This window comes from Antedon mediterranea, chromosome 9 (genome assembly GCF_964355755.1).
Source record: "Antedon mediterranea chromosome 9, ecAntMedi1.1, whole genome shotgun sequence".
Lineage (NCBI taxonomy): Eukaryota > Metazoa > Echinodermata > Crinoidea > Comatulida > Antedonidae > Antedon > Antedon mediterranea.
The window spans coordinates 16,517,794-16,537,253 of NC_092678.1; the positions used below are offsets into that span (position 1 = coordinate 16,517,794).

General features: G+C 35.2%; 3 protein-coding genes across 3 annotated transcripts in view; all 3 read right to left on the bottom strand.

Moving 5' to 3' along the window:
* Positions 1-6,100: 6,100 nt before the first annotated feature.
* The window catches only part of LOC140059099 (uncharacterized), a 37,317-nt gene continuing 23,957 nt past the window's right edge, over positions 6,101-19,460 (bottom strand). Inside the window, exons 9-12 of the mRNA XM_072104940.1 lie at positions 8,644-8,877; positions 7,704-7,856; positions 7,049-7,252; positions 6,101-6,333 (exon numbers count right to left, since the gene is read on the bottom strand). Coding sequence (XP_071961041.1) covers positions 6,275-6,333; positions 7,049-7,252; positions 7,704-7,856; positions 8,644-8,877 — 650 coding nt within the window. The 3' untranslated portion in view covers positions 6,101-6,274. The remainder of the gene's footprint in view (positions 6,334-7,048; positions 7,253-7,703; positions 7,857-8,643; positions 8,878-19,460) is intronic.
* On the bottom strand, positions 9,195-11,056 carry LOC140059100 (snaclec coagulation factor IX/factor X-binding protein subunit A-like). Its single transcript, XM_072104941.1, has 4 exons — positions 10,798-11,056; positions 10,302-10,506; positions 9,669-9,880; positions 9,195-9,492 (listed from the first exon to the last, which is right to left on the bottom strand). Exons 1-4 carry the CDS (start codon positions 10,825-10,827, stop codon positions 9,199-9,201), a joined length of 741 nt encoding a protein of 246 aa, XP_071961042.1. The 5' UTR covers positions 10,828-11,056; the 3' UTR covers positions 9,195-9,198.
* LOC140059452 (uncharacterized) lies at positions 11,716-13,033 on the bottom strand. Its single transcript, XM_072105381.1, has 2 exons — positions 12,926-13,033; positions 11,716-12,479 (listed from the first exon to the last, which is right to left on the bottom strand). The coding sequence occupies exons 1-2, from the start codon at positions 13,029-13,031 to the stop codon at positions 11,794-11,796; spliced, it is 792 nt and encodes a 263-aa protein (XP_071961482.1). The 5' UTR covers positions 13,032-13,033; the 3' UTR covers positions 11,716-11,793.

Here is a 19,460-nt window from a genome sequence, read left to right on the forward strand (position 1 = left end):
TTTAAAGCCAAAAAATGGTCAAATTGGCTGTTAGCTAATTTTGTGGTTGAATGTACCTATTTATTTTGTCATTCTAATAGTAAAAACATTATTTTTTGTTCTGTTTTCTACGAAAATGATCAACTTTATTGAAATTACAAAATAACCTGATTTAATTAATCTTCATTTTCATGTTTTTTTTGGGAGACAACAAATCGTTAAGCAGTCCGCTTTAAACACATTTTAAAAGACCAACACAATATCATACTGTGTAAGCAATTTGAAAATAATTAGCTACGTTAACCAAATTCAATACCAGACTGAATTTAAGGAGTCACGTGACGACGGCCAACTGCTGGTTAATTATACTTTTAGCATTTTACTAAAAAAGTTAAGAGAATGAAAAAAAAAAACCAGAAATAAACATATAGATCTAGACGTCCCAATATCTAGTACCAGCAATATCACTGGATTTGTGTATTTGTCTCGAAACGCCAGTTCCTGCACGGAAATTACCTTATTTAAAGATATAATTATAGTCCCCTAAAAATGTTTTTTTAATATTTTTTGTTGAATATGCCATTTTAATGTCACATAATAGTTAACCAAACAGGATCGAAAAAGGTATATATATATCCCGCCTCGTGAATAAAAATACTGTAAGATGAGGGCGTATCAATTTGATCTCTGGTGCGCGTGCGTACAACTGAGGACTAGTGCTGTTCCGCCGTACCACGCCGAGAATGTTAAAGAGTCGCTATCCAATCGAGTTCGAACAATACCATGAAAACCCCAGAGGTCTAATGGTTAGGACATCTGCATATCAAGCAGGCGTTCCGAGCGAGTCTTGGTTGGGGCGACTTTTTCTCATTCTCACAGATTTCCTCATCTTTATCGTTTCAAATTAATTAATTAAATTTCAGTATATCACCGGGCGGTTTAGAATTAATGTTCTTTGCCTGATTTGTTTATATATATATATAAAAGTATCTCTTCGGAGATCCCGCCTCCTGAATAAAAATACTGTAAGATTAGGGCGTATCAATTTGATCTCTAGTGCGCGTGCGTACAACTGAGGACTAGTGCTGTTCCGCCGTACCACGCCGAGAATGTTAAAGAGTCGCTATCCAATTGAGTTCGAACAATACCATAAAAGCCCCAGTGGTCTAATGGCTAGGACATCTGCATATCAAGCAGGGGTGGCGCCAGGATCTTTCCGACGCGGGGGCTACATTTCCCGACGAGGGAGCTATGCGAGCGAAGCGAGCATCACTAGGCTGGGGGACAGGGGGCCGGCAAGGGTCCCCGGTGGGGGTCCAGGGGGCGAAGCCCCCGGAAGCAACGCGTTCTAGCGTCATTTGAGGTCATTTTAATCAGATTTAGGGTAGCCATTTTTTCCCTTTTTTAATATAATGCATAAATAAAATACTGCGTGCAAAAAAACGATGCGCGATGACTGTTTCAATCCATATTTTTCAATTTAAAAAATAAAAGTTCAAAGAAAATTTAGAAAAATAGAGTTGGAGGTCCCGGAAATTGGACTTATTATACTTCAAAACATGAAACAAAATATATAAGTCCCTATCATGGTTGTGACTGAGCTAAGAAATGTTTGAAAAATAGAGATGTTAGGTCCCGGAAAATGCACTTCTTGTACTTCGAAATATGACCAGCTTTATTGTTGGGGCTGAGCTAAGAAACTGTTTAAAACTAGAGCTGCAGGTCTTCAAAAAATTGCATTTTATACTTTAAAAACATCAGGCCTAGAGGCTTAAAAAACGCAAGCGTAGACCTTTTTCAGTCGGGGAAATAAGTTTATTCCTCCCAAGTGTATTCGTGCGTACCATCTGGACTTCCGAGTGGTGAGAAATTCATGACATACAGGACATTGAAAATGTAATAACTTAGCTATAATAAGATGTTGGCTAAGCGAAAATGGCATGTTTTTTTGTTTAGTAATGGATGAAAAATTTATTTTAGGTGCCCCACGGTACAGAGAAAGTTACTTGTAAATTAAAAAATTGGTGAACATACGAACAATTAACATAATTCGTTTTTGCTGCTGTAGTGTAGCGTACGTCGACGCAGTACACGACGTAACCGTCAGTAAACTTCGCCTGGAAAATAACTACAGTACACATTTTGGTCCCTGGATGGAACATGATATTACGCGTCTCGACCCAACGTTGAACGATTCGTACAAAGGGATACCGACAGACAAGTGCGTACCTAGCTATTGTTTAGTAGTAAGTTAGATCGCTGGCAATAATGAATGCATATAAAGTGCATAATATCACTCTGACGTACTCTCACGGTCAATGAAACGTCGCGGTTTTCTAGGCGCTGAAGCTAGCTACGAAGTGAACGCGAATGCTTTTTACTGTATATTATATTCCCCGACAAAAAGTACCCGTGTTCCCTTCGGTAACCTCCGGTAAACTTCGCCTGGAAAATAACTACATTACACATTTTGGTCCCTGGATGGAACTTGATATCACGCGTGTCGACCCAACGTTGAACGATTCGTACAAAGGGATACCGCCAGACAAGTGCGTACCTAGCTATTGTTTAGTAGTAAGTTAGATCGCTGGCAATAAATGAATGCATATAAATTGCATAATAGCACTCTGACGTACTCTCACGGTCAATGAAACGTCGCGGTTTTCTAGGCGCTGAAGCTAGCTACGAAGTGAACGCGAACGCTTTTTACTGTATATTATATTCTCCGACAAAAAGTACCCGTGTTCCCTTCGGTAACCGCCGGTAAACTTCACCTGGAAAATAACTACATTACACATTTTGGTCCCTGGATGGAACTTGATATCACGCGTGTCGACCCAACGTTGAATGATTCGTACAAAGGGATACCGCCAAACAAGTGCGTACTAGCTATTGTTTAGTAGTTAGATCTCTGGCAATAATGAATGCATAAAAGTGCATAATAGCCCTCTGACGTACTCTCACGGTCAATGGAACGTCGTGGTTTTGTAGGCGCTAAAGCTATATGGATATGAAGTGAACGCGAACATTTTTTACTGTATATTATATTCCCCGACAAAAAGTACCCGTGTTCCCCGACGGGGGGGGGGGGGGGCTAGGCTCCCCGACGAGGGGGATAGAGCCCCCGTAGCCCCCCCGCTGGCGCCACCACTGATATCAAGCAGGCGGTCCGAGTTCGAGTCTCGGTTGGGGCGACTTTTTCTCATTCTCACAGATTTCCTCATCTTTATCGTTTCAAATTAAATAATTAAATTTCAGTATATCACCGGGCGGTTTAGAATTAATGTTCTTTGCCTGATTTGTTTATATATATAAAAGTATCTCTTCGGAGATCCCGCCTCCTGAATAAAAATACTGTAAGATGAGGGTGTATCAATTTGATCTCTGGTGCGCGTGCGTACAACTGAGGACTAGTGCTTTTCCGCCGTACCACGCCGAGAATGTTAAAGAGTCGCTATCCAATCGAGTTCGAACAATACCATGAAAGCCCCAGTGGTCTAATGGTTAGGACATCTGCATATCAAGCAGGCGGTCCGAGTTCGAGTCTCGGTTGGGGCGACTTTTTCTCATTCTCACAGATTTCCTCATCTTTATCGTTTCTAATTAATTAATTAAATTTCAGTATATCACCGGGCGGTTTAGAATTAATGTTCTTTGCCTGATTTGTTTATAATAATATATAAAAGTATCTCTTCGGAGATCCCGCCTCCTGAATAAAAATACTGTAAGATTAGGGCGTATCAATTTGATCTCTGGTGCGCGTGCGTACAACTGAGGACTAGTGCTGTTCCGCCGTACCACGCCGAGAATGTTAAAGAGTCGCTATCCAATTGAGTTCGAACAATACCATGAAAGCCCCAGTGGTCTAATGGCTAGGACATCTGCATATCAATCAGGCGGTCCGAGTTCGAGTCTCGGTTGGGGCGACTTTTTCTCATTCTCACAGATTTCCTCATCTTTATCGTTTCAAATTAATTAATTAAATTTCAGTATATCACCGGGCGGTTTAGAATTAATGTTCTTTGCCTGATTTGTTTATATATATATATATATATAGGCAACTTTTTCTCATTCTCACAGATACCTCATCTTTATCGTTTCAAATTAATTAATTAATTAAATTTCAGTATATCACCGGGCGGTTTAGAATTAATGTTCTTTGCCTCTTGTGTTTATATATATATATATATATATATATATATATATATATATATAAATCCAAAGGCAAATTACTGAGAAAAATGACAATGCTGTGGGTATCAGTGGCTGGATATATATATATATATATATATATATATATATATATATATATATTTCTGAATGTTATTAAAAATTAACATTTTGTTGATTTGTAACTTTATTAAAACTGTAAAATGGCCAATCCAAGGATTGTATTAATTAATTTAATAATTTTACTTTTTTTTTCATGTTTTTTTGGGGACAATACATCTTTAACAATATCCTTTTTGGACAGATTATCCCATAAGGCTATAAGATGTTCTTTTCAACCAGTTCTTTTTCTTACTTTTGCTTTCGCTTCATTCCATGATATCCAGCTTAATCTCTTTCTTTCTCCACCGTGCGTCTCCAGATTGCTTTGTGTCGACTCGAAAACTTACTCGAGAAATACAATTTTCGATCCCCAGATCAATGGTCTGAGTTGGTATTTCGAATCCACGAGTCGTCATTGGTCAAATTATTTGCATTACACTTATATACAAACAGAACTGCATATTAATTGCCAGGAAAATCGATATATCGGTGACGTCATAAAAGCTTATTATAGTCATAAGCTCTATCAACACTATCAAACTAGTTTGACAACAAATTGTGATGTGCCTAAATTATTATAGTAGTGATATGCTCAATCAGTGACATGAGATTATCATGTCCATATTTGGGCACATCACCTTTTTTTTGTCACATCAAGTTTGATAGTGTAGGGCGGATATATTAAATAACACGCCCTCTGTCGCTCTCTCTGCATGTTGTCAAGCAATACTTTTTATAACGTTATAATAAACATGTACAGTTTTATAGCCATGTCAGGTTTTTGTTAAAGAACAAAATATTTACGCGCATGTATGTGTATTATAATAATATGCACATATATTATGAAAATACGACTACAATGACTGTTTTTCGACAACTTTATTTGAACGTTAAATTACGTTTACATTGTAGTTAAGATACCGTTGAAATAAACAATTTCAGTTACCTAGATACAGTGCGTAATCAATAATCATCTCCTTCAATTCACTGCACCAATAACAACAATTGCAAGAATAAAATATTCTTCTTCTCTCAAATTCTTACCGAACATTATGAAACATAACGTGAGGAAATTAAGCCATTTGCATGTTATATTGTTTAAACAATGATATCAGTTCCAGACTGAGCACATATCGGACGTATGCCTATCATGATAAAGAAGAATAAATTTAACATCATTGACGTTGAAAAGCGCTCTTCGCAAAAAATTGATCGTCTTGCACCTGACCCCTGACCAACGTACGCGGTAACTATCAATGGTGTACTTCAAGTGATACAGATACATATTACAGTTTGATACGCGCATGCGCAATAAGTGACTTTAACTATGTACGAATGTGTAGATTATCTTGGTTTTTAGAATAAAAGTGCTTTGGTCTGCTACACTGATAACCATATTTCATTCGAATGATATACAATATTAAGCAAATTAAAATTAGTAAAAACTATTATGCAATTACAATTATAAATACATTTTTAGGATTTAACCATACGAATTATTAAATGTCATTATACGTAAGATAAATAACAATAGCTGTACTGTAATTATCACAATAATAATAAATATTAAGTATGTACAAAATCTAGCTACAAATATAAATATTCTTAATTGATATAATTCCTATTATTTTTACGCAGCGCCACCAGTGGCCCGGGCATTTTATAACAAGTTTTTATATATGTATGAAACGTCATGCGTGACAAAAAACATTATTTTATTATTATCAGGCCGAATCGCCATTAATAGTACTACACATTCAAAATATTTAAAAACAATAAAAAATGATTCACTCATGTGAAAATAAAATTGAATTTTTAATAATTTATAGCAATACTTTCTGATACGCAATGCAAACACATTACAATTAAACAATTAAGTATGAATTGAAAATATTTTCTATGTAAATTTCAAAGTTACATTTTCGATTAGATTTAAAAACCACAATAGGACGGAAATCTATAATTGCATAATATTTTCGAAAGTTGAATATGACTTAGAATCGGGCCGCTGAAATGTCATGATTTAGCAGCAGTCTTTTTTCATTTTCAAAACTCCATTATACTTCAGGCCACCGTCATCATCTGTTGAAAAGATAGAAATGTGTTAAATGAGCATAGTGGCATAAAACATAATCATCATTATCACAAAAGTACACCCTTGCCAGTTGATTAGTTGATTTCGTATGACGTAGAACTGGTTATTTCATTCAATTCAATGGTCAGCGCATTTTTACCATTTAAGGCCCATTTACACTAGGGCGATAACGATCGACGATAAAATAGGTAAACATACATTTTTCTTTAATAAAACAAAATAAATTAGGGTTTTCGTTCTAGAACTATAGGATAATCATTTATGGTGTATTAAAAAAACATTTTTTTTAAATCTAATCAAATGACGTCATGATCAATAAAAACAAGAAAATCGTTGTATTATCACGATATTATTGCTCTTACTAATCATGACGTCATTTTATTGGACGTGTGGAAATATTATTGTCATCTAAGGCAGCATAGATGATAATCCTATAGTTCTAAGATGAAAACTTTTTAAAATTCTCTTTGTTTTAGTTTTAAAAAATGCATTTTTATCTTTTTCATCGATCGTTATCACCTTAGTATAAATGGGCCTTTAAGATTGTGGCACTTAAAAAAACTCACTGTAGTGTAAAGCAAAGACGGGTAGCTCAAGTTTGACCAATCACAAACGACAGTTCAGATGAGGCGTCAAATTACTCACATTGGACGTATATGGCAGTGAGACATTAATGGGAGCTAAATAGTGATATAAACTCACACAGCCAGTTGCCCTCACTAGTTCCAGCCGTCTTGAAGTCCGGCAAGCTTTTTGTCAAAAAGTCCCAGGCGTCTTTACTGATAAACACCCACGTTACACCATGATCGTTACTGCGCATGTAACTGCGCATGTCCATGTGAAGGCCATAGATAAGTCCTGTAAGCTGGTCAGATCCAATGACATTGTGTACGTTCATTGGTAGAGCTATTAAAGAATATTTATATTTTGATACATATTATAATGATAATAGTATAGGGATATATTTTTCATTTTGACATAAGAAAAATATTAATAATATGCAATGTTCTGTTTATGTGCCTTTTTTTTAAATCGAAAAAGTGAGAACATGAAAGTCATTGTTTTGTAGGCGCTAAGCATTCAAGGAAGGATTTATTGAGAAAAGAAATGTAGGCACTACGCCTAACCATTCATTGATAGTTGTCTGCAAATCCAAAAATCCCAGGGAGACAATGTCAGTGTTAGGCCTATTACTTATTGATTTATAAAGTTAGAGATTCCTCTTGCTGCCCATATTGATGTGTATGATGACCCGTGGCAGCAAAGCTCCAAGTATGGAAGGTTTTGATATATCAGCCAGCCTCAGGTCAGTGCTATTCGTTGAGGGACATTACGAAAACAATCGTCATTGTTTTACCTTTCCAGCGTCCATCTGGCGGATTATCTTGTACATAGCAGGACGGAACAATCTTGTCTGATACACGTCCAACTGAAGGGTTACAAGCAAAAATGACTTCATTATCCGGATTGTCCAACTTCTTAGTTATGACAAAACCCTGGTCATAATAATCTGTCGAAATAATACAAAAAACATCGATAAATTAATCCACAAGGCCTTATTCATCGATTAATTACATTGTGTGGAAAATATCTTGTTGATGTCGTATTGATGCTTCATAAACATTGCTAAAAGTCATATGGATAGAAACCAAACCATTACTGCTCCTCGTCTATGGAATGCTCTACCGAGCTCTATCAGATTTTGCAAAACTGTTGATACTTTAAACAAAATATTAAAAACACATTTATTCATTAAGGCATATGGAAATCATGAGGTTTCTTAAAGTTCTAGAATTGTATAGTATACTTTTTCCTGACCAGCATTATCTTTGGGGTGCCTCTGTCTTGGTTGTTGTCTCTGAGCACCCGGTCGTCTGTGGCAAGGCAAATGTGTATCCTGTTCCTTTGTTTGGTCACCTAGGTAGGCGTCCGGGACCGCGACAGAACGAGAACGGATGGGGACCCTCCAAAGAAATTGCATTTTATTTGTCGTGCATTTGCATGATTTGTTTTATTTTTTTGAATGCGCCTTGAGCACTCTTGAGTGGTATGTGCGCTATAAAAATTCTGTTATTATTATTATTAAACCATGTCAAGATGATAAAATAGGAACGAGGAGTGCTCGAGGAGTGTATAATAACATTATACTACTCTGTTTTGTTTAGGTAGTCATAATTTTAGGAGTTCTTGTCTATTTTTTTATATAGGTTACGCGTCAGTGTTGACAAAGTAATTTGAGTTCATAAGCAACTTGTGATATATTAGCTATACCGTCAGGCTCTTTATTCCAAACTTACCTGGAACTGGGCATTTACTAGGATCACTGACACACACAGTATGTTTCCCGTTTTCACACTTATGAGCACCAGCCACGCAAGCATCGCACTGGCTAGATGCCCCATCATAATGGCAGACGTCTGTCTGAGATTTGGTCCATTTGCTGTACCTCATCACAGCCTCTTTTGTAGGTCCTAGTACTGGTTCTGGTGTACCCTCATCTGAAGAAAATACTGGTTCTGGTGTTCCCTCATCTGAAGAAAAAGTATATAATAATGGAAATACTTTCTCTTATTTTGCTGAAACTCTTTTTCTAATAGACAATATTTGTGTGCTACTTTATTACAAAATTGCAGTTGTAACTATTCTAAAGGTATATTGTGGCAACCAAGTGCCCAATCTCAACGCAACAATTTGTCCTTAGGTCAAAGTTTAAAACATTATTGCATTTATCCTATAATTATCCGATTTGAATGTGGTTATTATCGGTTAATTTTTCTGCAGCGGAATCAGTTAAACCCCATTTCCACATGAACTTTATCGGTTAATTATCGGTTAAGTTTATCGGTTAAGGTTTATCGGTTATTGTTTGGCTGCTCTGCAACATGGTCTTGTGCAGTACGTAAGAACCATGGATTTAGCGTACCGTGTTCAAAATCTAACATATGATACTCGCAGATAGCTGGTAGGATAGCGGTGCAGTCCATTATGTCCCAGTCACCAAGATCAGTACGGACATCTCTTGTATCGTAGACATCTACAAAAGCCGCAGCTCCGCAGTCTTCAGTCAGACTTGTTCCGGGTCTGTTTGGTAGCCATTTTGTAAAAGACGCCGATGACCCGTTTGTCCACTTGAAAGTATCAGTACCCTAGAACATATAAATTGTTATAATTGAAGTCATAAGAAGTATTATAAACGGCATGCCATGTGATTAATAATAGACATGTCCTGTCAAAGTAAGTTACGTCCCCTTTCTCGTGTAGTTAGCATGGCCAGTTCATTACGGTGATTACGAGTGACACGGGGTCTGATAGCCATTCTCACCCCAACGTCTTTCAGCCCAATCCAGTATTTGTATGGCGAGAGTGCTGGAACGAGGTCGCGAAGAAATTGCTGTTCAAACGTATCTTCAATCATGACTAATTGCGCATTGTCTGCTTCACAGGCCGCCTTTGCTGCATCCCAAGTTTCTAGCGTGTCGTTGAACACTTTGTAACACGTTTCTTTGTAAGGTGTGTAACCAGACCGACATAAATCTAGAAGTACAGTGTAAGAGTCATAGAGTAATTATTATCAGCTGATTCATGTTTGTAAGAATCATAGACATACTCTTAATTACAACGTAATAGATCGATGACATGTAAACTTGTATCAACGAAAGTTGGTTTGGTCGAGGAAGTCACCGTTATGATACACATGTGATCCTGTATCTACAACTTATCTATGTTACAGGGTGAATTGTCGATACTTTACCGATATTACAATCATTATAAACATAATTCAGATTTGATAAGAATGGCTTTATGTTGTGAAATTTTTTAGGCGCCTTATGTTTAAAAACAGCAGTTAAAATACGGCACATGCAATCCTCACAACCTGGTGAGATGCGCCTAATATTCATTTAAACATGGTTAGAATATATGCAGACAATGTATAACTCTTTCAGATTACACTTACCACCACCACCAACATCTGGTCTTTCCGAATACATAAATTGAAAAGGTTTTGTGCAAGAAAGAACTTTAGCGCTATTAACAGTCGAGAACCACAACAAATCAGCCACGCCAACAAAGCGACGAGTGCCCGGAGCAGTTTTTCCGTTTTTGTCGATTCCTAGGCGTACACGGAAAGTTGGTTTTGCGGCAATCTGTATGGTTCCAAGCTGTGAAATACATGCGAAATGTTACTACGTCTGTCTTTGATTTCATTTAGAAAACCCCTGTCGACTTATATCATAAGTCATTAAAACAGAGAAGGTTACATTTCATAAATATGTACGTTAATGTATTCTGAACTTGTTACACTGAAGGTACTACACTGGCCATCCACCCGTTTCCTAATCTTTAAAAATGTATCAGCGCTGTAGGTAAACACCTAACATACTTAAAAGTACTCTTCCAGCTGACTGTGGGCACTACACATAATTAAAGCTGTTGATTGTAGAATAACTTACATTAAATCGAACAGGAGATGGTCCAGGCATGTTTGGGTTTACCGCTGGTGACTGGAACAGCTCTGTGTATTCTGATTCAAGTTTAATATATTGCACATTTTTCGACTTCAATATTGTGAAAGTTACATCTACTGCTTTTCCCGTTGAATCGTCATCGTGCCAAATACTAATCAGTATTATTACATCATCGCTGAAAATAACAACCAACAAATACTATTATCGAAATTAAATTAGAGTGGTACCACAATCACTATATCCCAATACTTATAGGATGCCAAGAGTGATTATGTGAACATATCTGCCGTACTTTGAGAAAAGGGCTTATCTACAAAAAGCTATTTTTTAGTAATTGACAAAAACAAAAACCTGTTTTTGTTTTTCATTACCAACGTTCATGTAATATTTTATTTTCAAATGAATATATTTCAAAAGTACATTATTGAAAAATATCTGACATAATATTCAATTATTACTTTTTTATTTTGGGAGTCAAATTGCAGATAAAGCCTTTTTCCAAATTAGTTGTACTTAAAAATGGCGGGAAATACCTTGAAAACCTTTGCAGTTATTTTCTTTTTTTTAAATCAAAATTTACCAAAAGATTTAGTAACTTTAGTTAAAATAAATTATAAATGCAATTTAGATTAGGTAATTTGTAAAAAGGCTTTTCTACTGAAAGTATTAATCTGCCTCATTATATATTCATCATACCGTTATCTGATTTTGTCAAACGACTCAAATGCCAAATGCCGCAGCCCAAATGTCAAATGCTTATGTACAAATTGGTTACATTTAAAATTCGTCAAACATGAACAATGATTGACAACGATCAAATACGACGAATGCAATTGTTTGCCAATTAAATAATGCACATCACAATTTCTGATAGTGTTCGCTAGTGTCAACTTGAACCATTCTAATTGATCTTATTTCATCCATACAATTCTACAATAATCAGAACAATTACTCTTACATTGCTTGTATCCAAAACCAAACTTACCCTTTATAAAAGGAATTAAATTCGTATGTTATCTTGAACGACATCTTAGGCTTCGGAACTTCATTTATCAGCGTATAAACTGGTACTTCTCCAACCCAGATGTGAGCTCCGTCGCCATTCTGCATTCCAAGTCCTAACCAGTGCTCTGATCCATTGACCACCGCGTCTGTATCGTCTAGGACAACTTCAATTTCTAACGCCAAGATGTTATTGTAAGCATCTGGGTCATTCACTTCAATAAATCCGTCAAACTGTGTCACCGACCAGTCTTTAAGGATGCCGAAATCATCATCGTTAGCAATGTACTGCGTCTGAGGAGCGTAGTAGCAGAACTCTGTCGAATATGTACACGATAAGGAGTCACTGACATACGAAACGGACACTTTGCTGATACTCCACTGCTCGCTTGTCTTGTTAGTCGTAAAGTTGTATGGTAGTGTGACTTCAATTGTAGGATCAGCGGTACCTTTTGGAAACTCAACAATAAGGTTCATATGCACCTTTTGCCCAACGTTAACATAAACATTGCCATCTGCAGACTGCTCAGTGATGTTCATCACGAAATGCGGTAGTTTACTAAAAACTGCGTTTGACACTCCTTCTGCGGTGACTAAGCCATTGAATATGTCAGTTAATTCAGCAGTTATAGTTACACGTAAAATAACTCCAGGTTTTACATCGGCTACAAAGAAATTTATATAACAACAATAAATATAGATTATTATTGTATGTCTAAAATAATGCAAATTAGGAAGACATTAAAACTATAATGTTCACTTCAAAGACGTATTGGTGTTATATTTCTTGTCAAATACATGCCTTAAACTACGAAAGCATAGTTTTTGTTAGCACTTGCTGACATAATTACGATTTTGTACAACAAAGCGATGTATACAGTTACCGGAGGGATCTATAGGAACTGTTATAATGTGATATGGTTGGTTGGGGTCTGCACATTAATTCATAATACTTTTACAAAAGAATATCAATTTGATAATAAATCTGATCTTATACGCTAACGACATCGGTTTTATAGGAACAAGGATGTGGTAACACTCATTTGGGTTCAAAAGCTTACAGTGTAATTTATTATTTTGGCTAAAAAAAAAAAAGATTCGGTTAAAATACCATTAACAGTGGAATTGATGGTTCCCTCAAATTGAATGTCAGATGAAAATAAACTGTTATTACTAAAGGACAAAGTAATTTCTGATGCGGAGACCAGTGTGACCATGAAGTTACTCTGAAAAAATACAATGAATCCGTTAGGAGTGGAGCTGTGGCTTGGTGGTTAGGAGTGGAGCTGTGGCTTGGTGGTTATGATGCTTGGCTACCAATCTAAGGGTCCTGGGTTCAAGTCCTATCATATGTCAGGGTTTTTTTCTCATGACAATTTACAACTCCACTCCCAAAGACTTAATAATAAGTCTTTGTTTATGTAGAGCATCTTGTGTATATGTTTGTCTTGTGAAATTTTAAATAGTTTATCCATCCTGTAATTGGCGGGTTACTCGCTGTTGGATGAGTATGAAATAAATAAATAAATAAATAAAAACATCTCATAGCAAATCTGACTTAAAAATAAAAACACAGTAGATCGGTCAAATGAAGAAGAAACCCAGCAATAGGTAAATATCTTTAGCGGTAATGTAAATAGAATCTCTGAGATTAAAGTCGGCAAAGTCGGATCTTCTACTTCATTTTTTCCGCACGCCCAACCAACAATTATATTATAGAGAAAAGAACTATATCTATTGTTTTACATACCATTACATTAAGTTGTATTTAATTATTTTACTGCTAAAATCACACGTCACACTATTTATTTTGACCACAACTTTACCCCGTTAACCAATATTTTAAAAAAATACAAATCAAAATCATACCGTCATGGTTGACTCGATGTTTCCGTTTCCTGTTAAAGTCCATATAAAAGGATCTGCAGACAGGTTGAACTGAAAAAAGATGTTTACTATAAATACCCGATTATCAGTGCTGTATCTAGATTTGCCCAGTTTCATAGGAATAGTTGGTAATACAACATCTCATGTGTTTCACATGTTTCTCATGTGATAATAATAACCAAATATTCCTCTCATACTTGGAAACTACATCTCGTAAATACAGCACTGAGAATCGGGTAATAATTACATCCAACCGGTATTTAGTATTATATACATGTTCCACGTGTGTTATTTTTTGGATAAACGAACGTATACGTATATTTATCCATGTCGACACACGACACATGAATTCGTAGCTTGTTTCTTTTGGCCAAATTCATTTTACGTACGTCAGTAGGACAGACAAATGTGATCCATTGTTCGCAGTAAGCTTATGTTGGATTTATTTAAATTTTTGTTCTTGTTTATGTTTTTAAGAACTCAGAACTTCACTGATGAAATATGATATACAAATATATTTTCAACAATTTTAATTAAAAATCTCAATGGTATAGTTAATACAAAACGCATAGAAAATCCGGATCACGCACATGTGACGTATGCGCGAATTTCACCCATTAAGCGACTACGAAGTGTTCCTTTTTAGTTAATTACCTCCATATTCTCAGCTGTAAGGGTGACTTTCAAGCCTTTTCCTGACCCAGTAGTGTTCACCAAGAAATCTGTCTTCACTTCATCTCCAATTCCGTAGTAGGTTGTTGAATCTTCTACGGTTGCTCCCGCATCCACGATGATGATGGGAGCTGAAAGTATAAGTTCAGCAATAAACAATTAGATAATAACAATAAAAATAAGAACAATTATTATACAAATAATTAATGTTTATTCCTTGAAAAACTGACTACACTATTTAACGAGGCATAATTGACCAATAACAATTTCAAGAATACATTCAGGTGCATTATAAATGTATCTTTGCGATGGTCTGCTATCAGATTATTTACAATCAATTTGTAATCAATTACATGTTATATCGTTTTTTAATAGTTAAATGTGTCATCAAAAGGATATTGATTAATTTTGTTTGCATAATTATTTCGTTGTGTCCAACCTAATAGTTTGTTGGCAATACTATTTGAATAAGTTTAAAAGTTTAATTCAGAATCATAATATTTTAAAAACAATTATTCATTATTAATTTAAAGCTTGGTTCCCATTAGAAAATACATCCTCGCGTTGTGTTTGATTTTTGGCAGAATCCATTACTACAGAACGGGGAAGATACGGTAAAGTTATTCACAATCGCCTCTATTTTGGGTTTATCATTGAAGCAAAACGAAAAAATCTGCGCGCAATGCATGCCGGTATTTAAAGCTAGCCGCTTAAATTATTATAATCCACTTCTTTTTCAGTTTTTACCCGTTTAAAACAACAAAAAGCACGCAATATAGGCCCATTTAGGGCTCATTAAAAAAAAATGTAGTCTATACACAATATTTAGGGAAAATATCTTATTTCTATCAGCTCATAGTTTAATATGTTACTCTCCAATTCTCCACTATGCGTTTGAATCACAACACGAAAATATTTCGTCGATTTTAAATAATTTCGGGAACTGAGTGAACATCGCGTCCAATTTCGTCCTAAAGAGTGTTTTTACTAGCACATTTGACTTAATTGTAAATGTAGGTACTTAACAAAGGTAAATAAAAAATGGGCTTTTTGATCACAAATTTACTTTACTATTAACAGGCCTATACTGAAATAGAAATATAAAAGCAACGCTAATGGAACGTGTGCCATTTGCATCTTTAACAAAAATTTGAGTTAGCAATTTAATTTGAATATTTGAATATTAAAATAGAATATTTACTTTTTAAAATATATAATCCTCTTGGATTATTAAGTCGACTATCACTACTTTCCTTTGATGATACTCCAGTTGTTATATTAACTCGATATATACCACCAGATGTGTCTGTCCAGTAAAGATAGTTTCCATAAATATCTATACCCCACGGGTAATCCAGCCCAGTTATAATCGTTCTACTGTTAGTACCGTTAAGGTTAGCTTCCTCAATTAACTTACTGCTCCAATCACTCCAATACATCTTTTCATCTTGAAAATAATAAAAAAAAAACAAAAATGAGAGAGAGAGACGTATACGATTGAATACTGTACTTGAATAAGCGTATAAAGTTTTAACAAAACGAAAATTTCAAGCAAGTGACCTTTTAGTAGGCGCGCAAAAATGGATTATCGTGCAATTAGTTTAAATGAAGAAAAGTTCTCAAGAAAATAAATCACAATGTAAAACTAAAAAAAAAAATAATTGAGAAAAGTGTACTCAACTGTAAGCATAACTTTGATTATGGTGTCTGAGCAACATACTTTGTGCTTAACAAGTAAAAATATCAGTATGCGATGTTCATTCGTTTCTGAACGTGCGCAGGGTTGTCTTTTTACTCAAAAGCCGCGTGGCGCGTCGTTTGAACGCAAAGTCGCTAATGTCAGGAAGTAAAGTAAGACGCAGACTCTACTATATCCAGTACATTGCATGTCAAAGTGATAACCCCACGTACATTTGACATGATTTTGTAGTATCATGCACGAGCATTACATTGCTGAGCCAGTCACGAATGCGCACACAATGCTTACATATAGAGAGCGTGCACATTGTTAGCCTAATGTTGTCAGTACATGCATTATATCTACTACCGGTACATCTTTTCTATCTTGTAAATAGTATATCAACACAGTAAGGAAGAGAGAATGAATTCAATATATTGATAATATAGTTTGTTCATATGCTTGCTTATCCTTATTATATTATAAGTGTTAACAAGTCAAATTATGTTAAAACGGTTTAGTGTGAATATATGTTGTAACATCCATAGCACTTATCAACCACCGCCTTGCCTAATCGTTATGTGGATAACTTTAGACATAGGCCACGATATGTAATCGATCGTTGTTTTCGTCATTAAGTTCTACAGGCTCAAAAGTTGGTAACATTTTGTTTTTTAGCCTACAAAGTTACTCCTGTTGCAGGTATAAATACGCAACGTGGCCAGAAATGATCATGTGATTTATAGTAAGCGACTTTATGTACAGGCATCAATAATCATGATTATAAATAGTTAGTAAAAGTCTACATAATACGGTAGTACTAGTCTACATAATACGGTAGTACTAGTCTACATAATACGGTAGTACTAGTCTACATAATACGGTAGTACTAGTCTACATAATACGGTAGTACTAGTCTACATAATACGGTAGTACTAGTCTACATAATACGGTAGTACTAGTCTACATAATACGGTAGTACTAGTCTACATAATACGGTAGTACTAGTCTACATAATACGGTAGTACTAGTCTACATAATACGGTAGTACTAGTCTACATAATACGGTAGTACTAGTCTACATAATACGGTAGTACTAGTCTACATAATACGGTAGTACTAGTCTACATAATGCGGTAGTACTAGTCTACATAATACGGTAGTACTAGTCTACATAATACGGTAGTACTAGTCTACATAATACGGTAGTACTAGTCTACATAATACGGTAGTACTAGTCTACATAATACGGTAGTACTAGTCTACATAATACGGTAGTACTAGTCTACATAATACGGTAGTACTAGTCTACATAATACGGTAGTACTAGTCTACATAATACGGTAGTACTAGTCTACATAATACGGTAGTACTAGTCTACATAATACGGTAGTACTAGTCTACATAATACGGTAGTACTAGTCTACATAATACGGTAGTACTATTATATAACTTACTTGCATTTAACATGGTCATACAGTAACTTACCGGGAACTGCTAAAACAAGTCCTTTTGATATTGGTACGTTTGTTACTAAGACGGTTCTTGTACTCAAGTCATTTAACTTCGCTCGCTCTATCCTTTTGTTTCCTCTATCAGTCCAGTACAGGTATCTAAGCATAAGTATAATCTATGTTACTACATTCTGTTACAAGTAGTTCACGTCCTTTCCACAGATAAAAAATATATTGAAACTTACGAAACTACTGAAGCTGATAAGTTATTAATGATTTACGAACAATGTAAAAAGAAATAACTCTTTATTACTTCCTTTATTGAGTGGTATTAATGCATTATTATTATTACGTTTTTGCTTATAATCAAAATGAAGAACCAAAAGAATGGAAATAATGTGAAATTCATAGTTGATCTCCCTCCAACGTGAAAAGAGGTTTACTGTCTATATAAGGTGACATTACCCGTTAGATATATCAAACGTAACTAAAAAGAATTGAATATAACTTTAATACGGCCAGTCTTTTACTAATATTAGTAATTAATTTAGTAAAAGTGGTTCAATACAGTGTAGCAGTGTATCACATGTGACACATGTATAAGCCTAACATAACTTTAACCATAACATAGTACAGGCGCCATGTGAAGCATGTGGCAAGGTATTTACAGAATTAGCCTATACTGGACAGATTGTACGATACGGTGCAGAGAATCGGGTGTGAAGTATAGAAGCTTCTTAAGTTGAGATGTTATTAATGAAATTCATTTCGTTGAATGTTTTAAACGTAAAGGCAATTCTTTTTTTAAACATTCTTATTATTAAATTTGAATGAACTTAAATGTATGGTTTAGATGCATTAATAATATACAGAATACAAGTTCACCTGAGATGTGATCACACAGTTCATTTCCTTTGGATGAGTGGAAAAAAATAGATAGATGTACGTTAAGAGAGAGTGACATACCCGTTAGCTGTATCTATCTCAATTGCATGTGGTTTTTCTAATCCTGTGTCAAACAGAATTGTTCTGTTTGTTCCATCCAGATTGATTACTTCAATTCGGCCTTCTTTTTTCTCTGTCCAATAAAGTTTTTTTCCAACTTCATCAACGGCTAAACCACGCACACCTTAAATAATGATGACAATTAAACAATTACTGCAATCCTAACCTATGAAATTTACTTTATATGCTATAGACTAAAACTGTGTTAACACATTTCAAATGATGCTCAACCCTCGGCTAGGGTTATGTATTTTATTTTACGAAACTTTAGCACGAGGACGAAAACGTTTAATTTAACGGATGACGTAAACATTAAGTTATTTGCATAATAGTGTAGTTCATGATTCAGCAGTTGCGATACCCTTTGGTTAACGTTTTTCACGTCGCTATTATTCAGAAATAAGGTTCACGACGCAACTAACTGTAGTTGTTCGTAATGCTTGCCCACGTAGAATAAAAAAGTATGTTTATATACGGTATACATATAATTTAAGGCGTATCTTAAAAAAACCAAGGCAGTGTACATTTTATGATGGGAACATTATATAAGTTATGCGTTCGGAGGCCTAAAACAGATTCAATTTCTTTTAATGAAGTTCAACATCGTAAAGGTCAGCACTATTTTAGATTATAAATTTCAAGAATCTGCAGATTTAGGTACAAACAAGTTTTAGTGAGATTCCTTAGATATTAGTTAGTGACATTGCAAGAGATAGCTTGGGTTTTACAAGAACATTGATCCTATTGCAGAGAAATATTAATTAGATTTGGTGGCAATTTATTTACAAAATAATTAGATAATGTCTTTATGTTTACAGAGCATGATATATTGATTGTATTCTATGTTGTTTTTAACAGTTACTTTTACTGTCTGGTTGAATTTTTTTTGTAAAATTCTGTTTATGATATTCATAATAATCTTCTACGTTTATTTCTGTAGGTTTTATTAT

Coding starts and splice junctions, on each gene's coding strand:
- LOC140059100 (XM_072104941.1), bottom strand. CDS start 10,827: ATGCCTGGACCATCTCCTGTTCGATTTAAT. Junction 9,881..10,301: donor ACCAGATGTTGGTGGTGGTG/GTAAGTGTAATC, acceptor CTGTACTTCTAG/ATTTATGTCGGTCTGGTTAC. Junction 9,493..9,668: donor TTGGGCTGAAAGACGTTGGG/GTGAGAATGGCT, acceptor TATATGTTCTAG/GGTACTGATACTTTCAAGTG.
- LOC140059452 (XM_072105381.1), bottom strand. CDS start 13,031: ATGGTCACACTGGTCTCCGCATCAGAAATTACTTTGTCCTTTAGTAAT. Junction 12,480..12,925: donor CATCAATTCCACTGTTAATG/GTATTTTAACCG, acceptor ATTTCTTTGTAG/CCGATGTAAAACCTGGAGTT.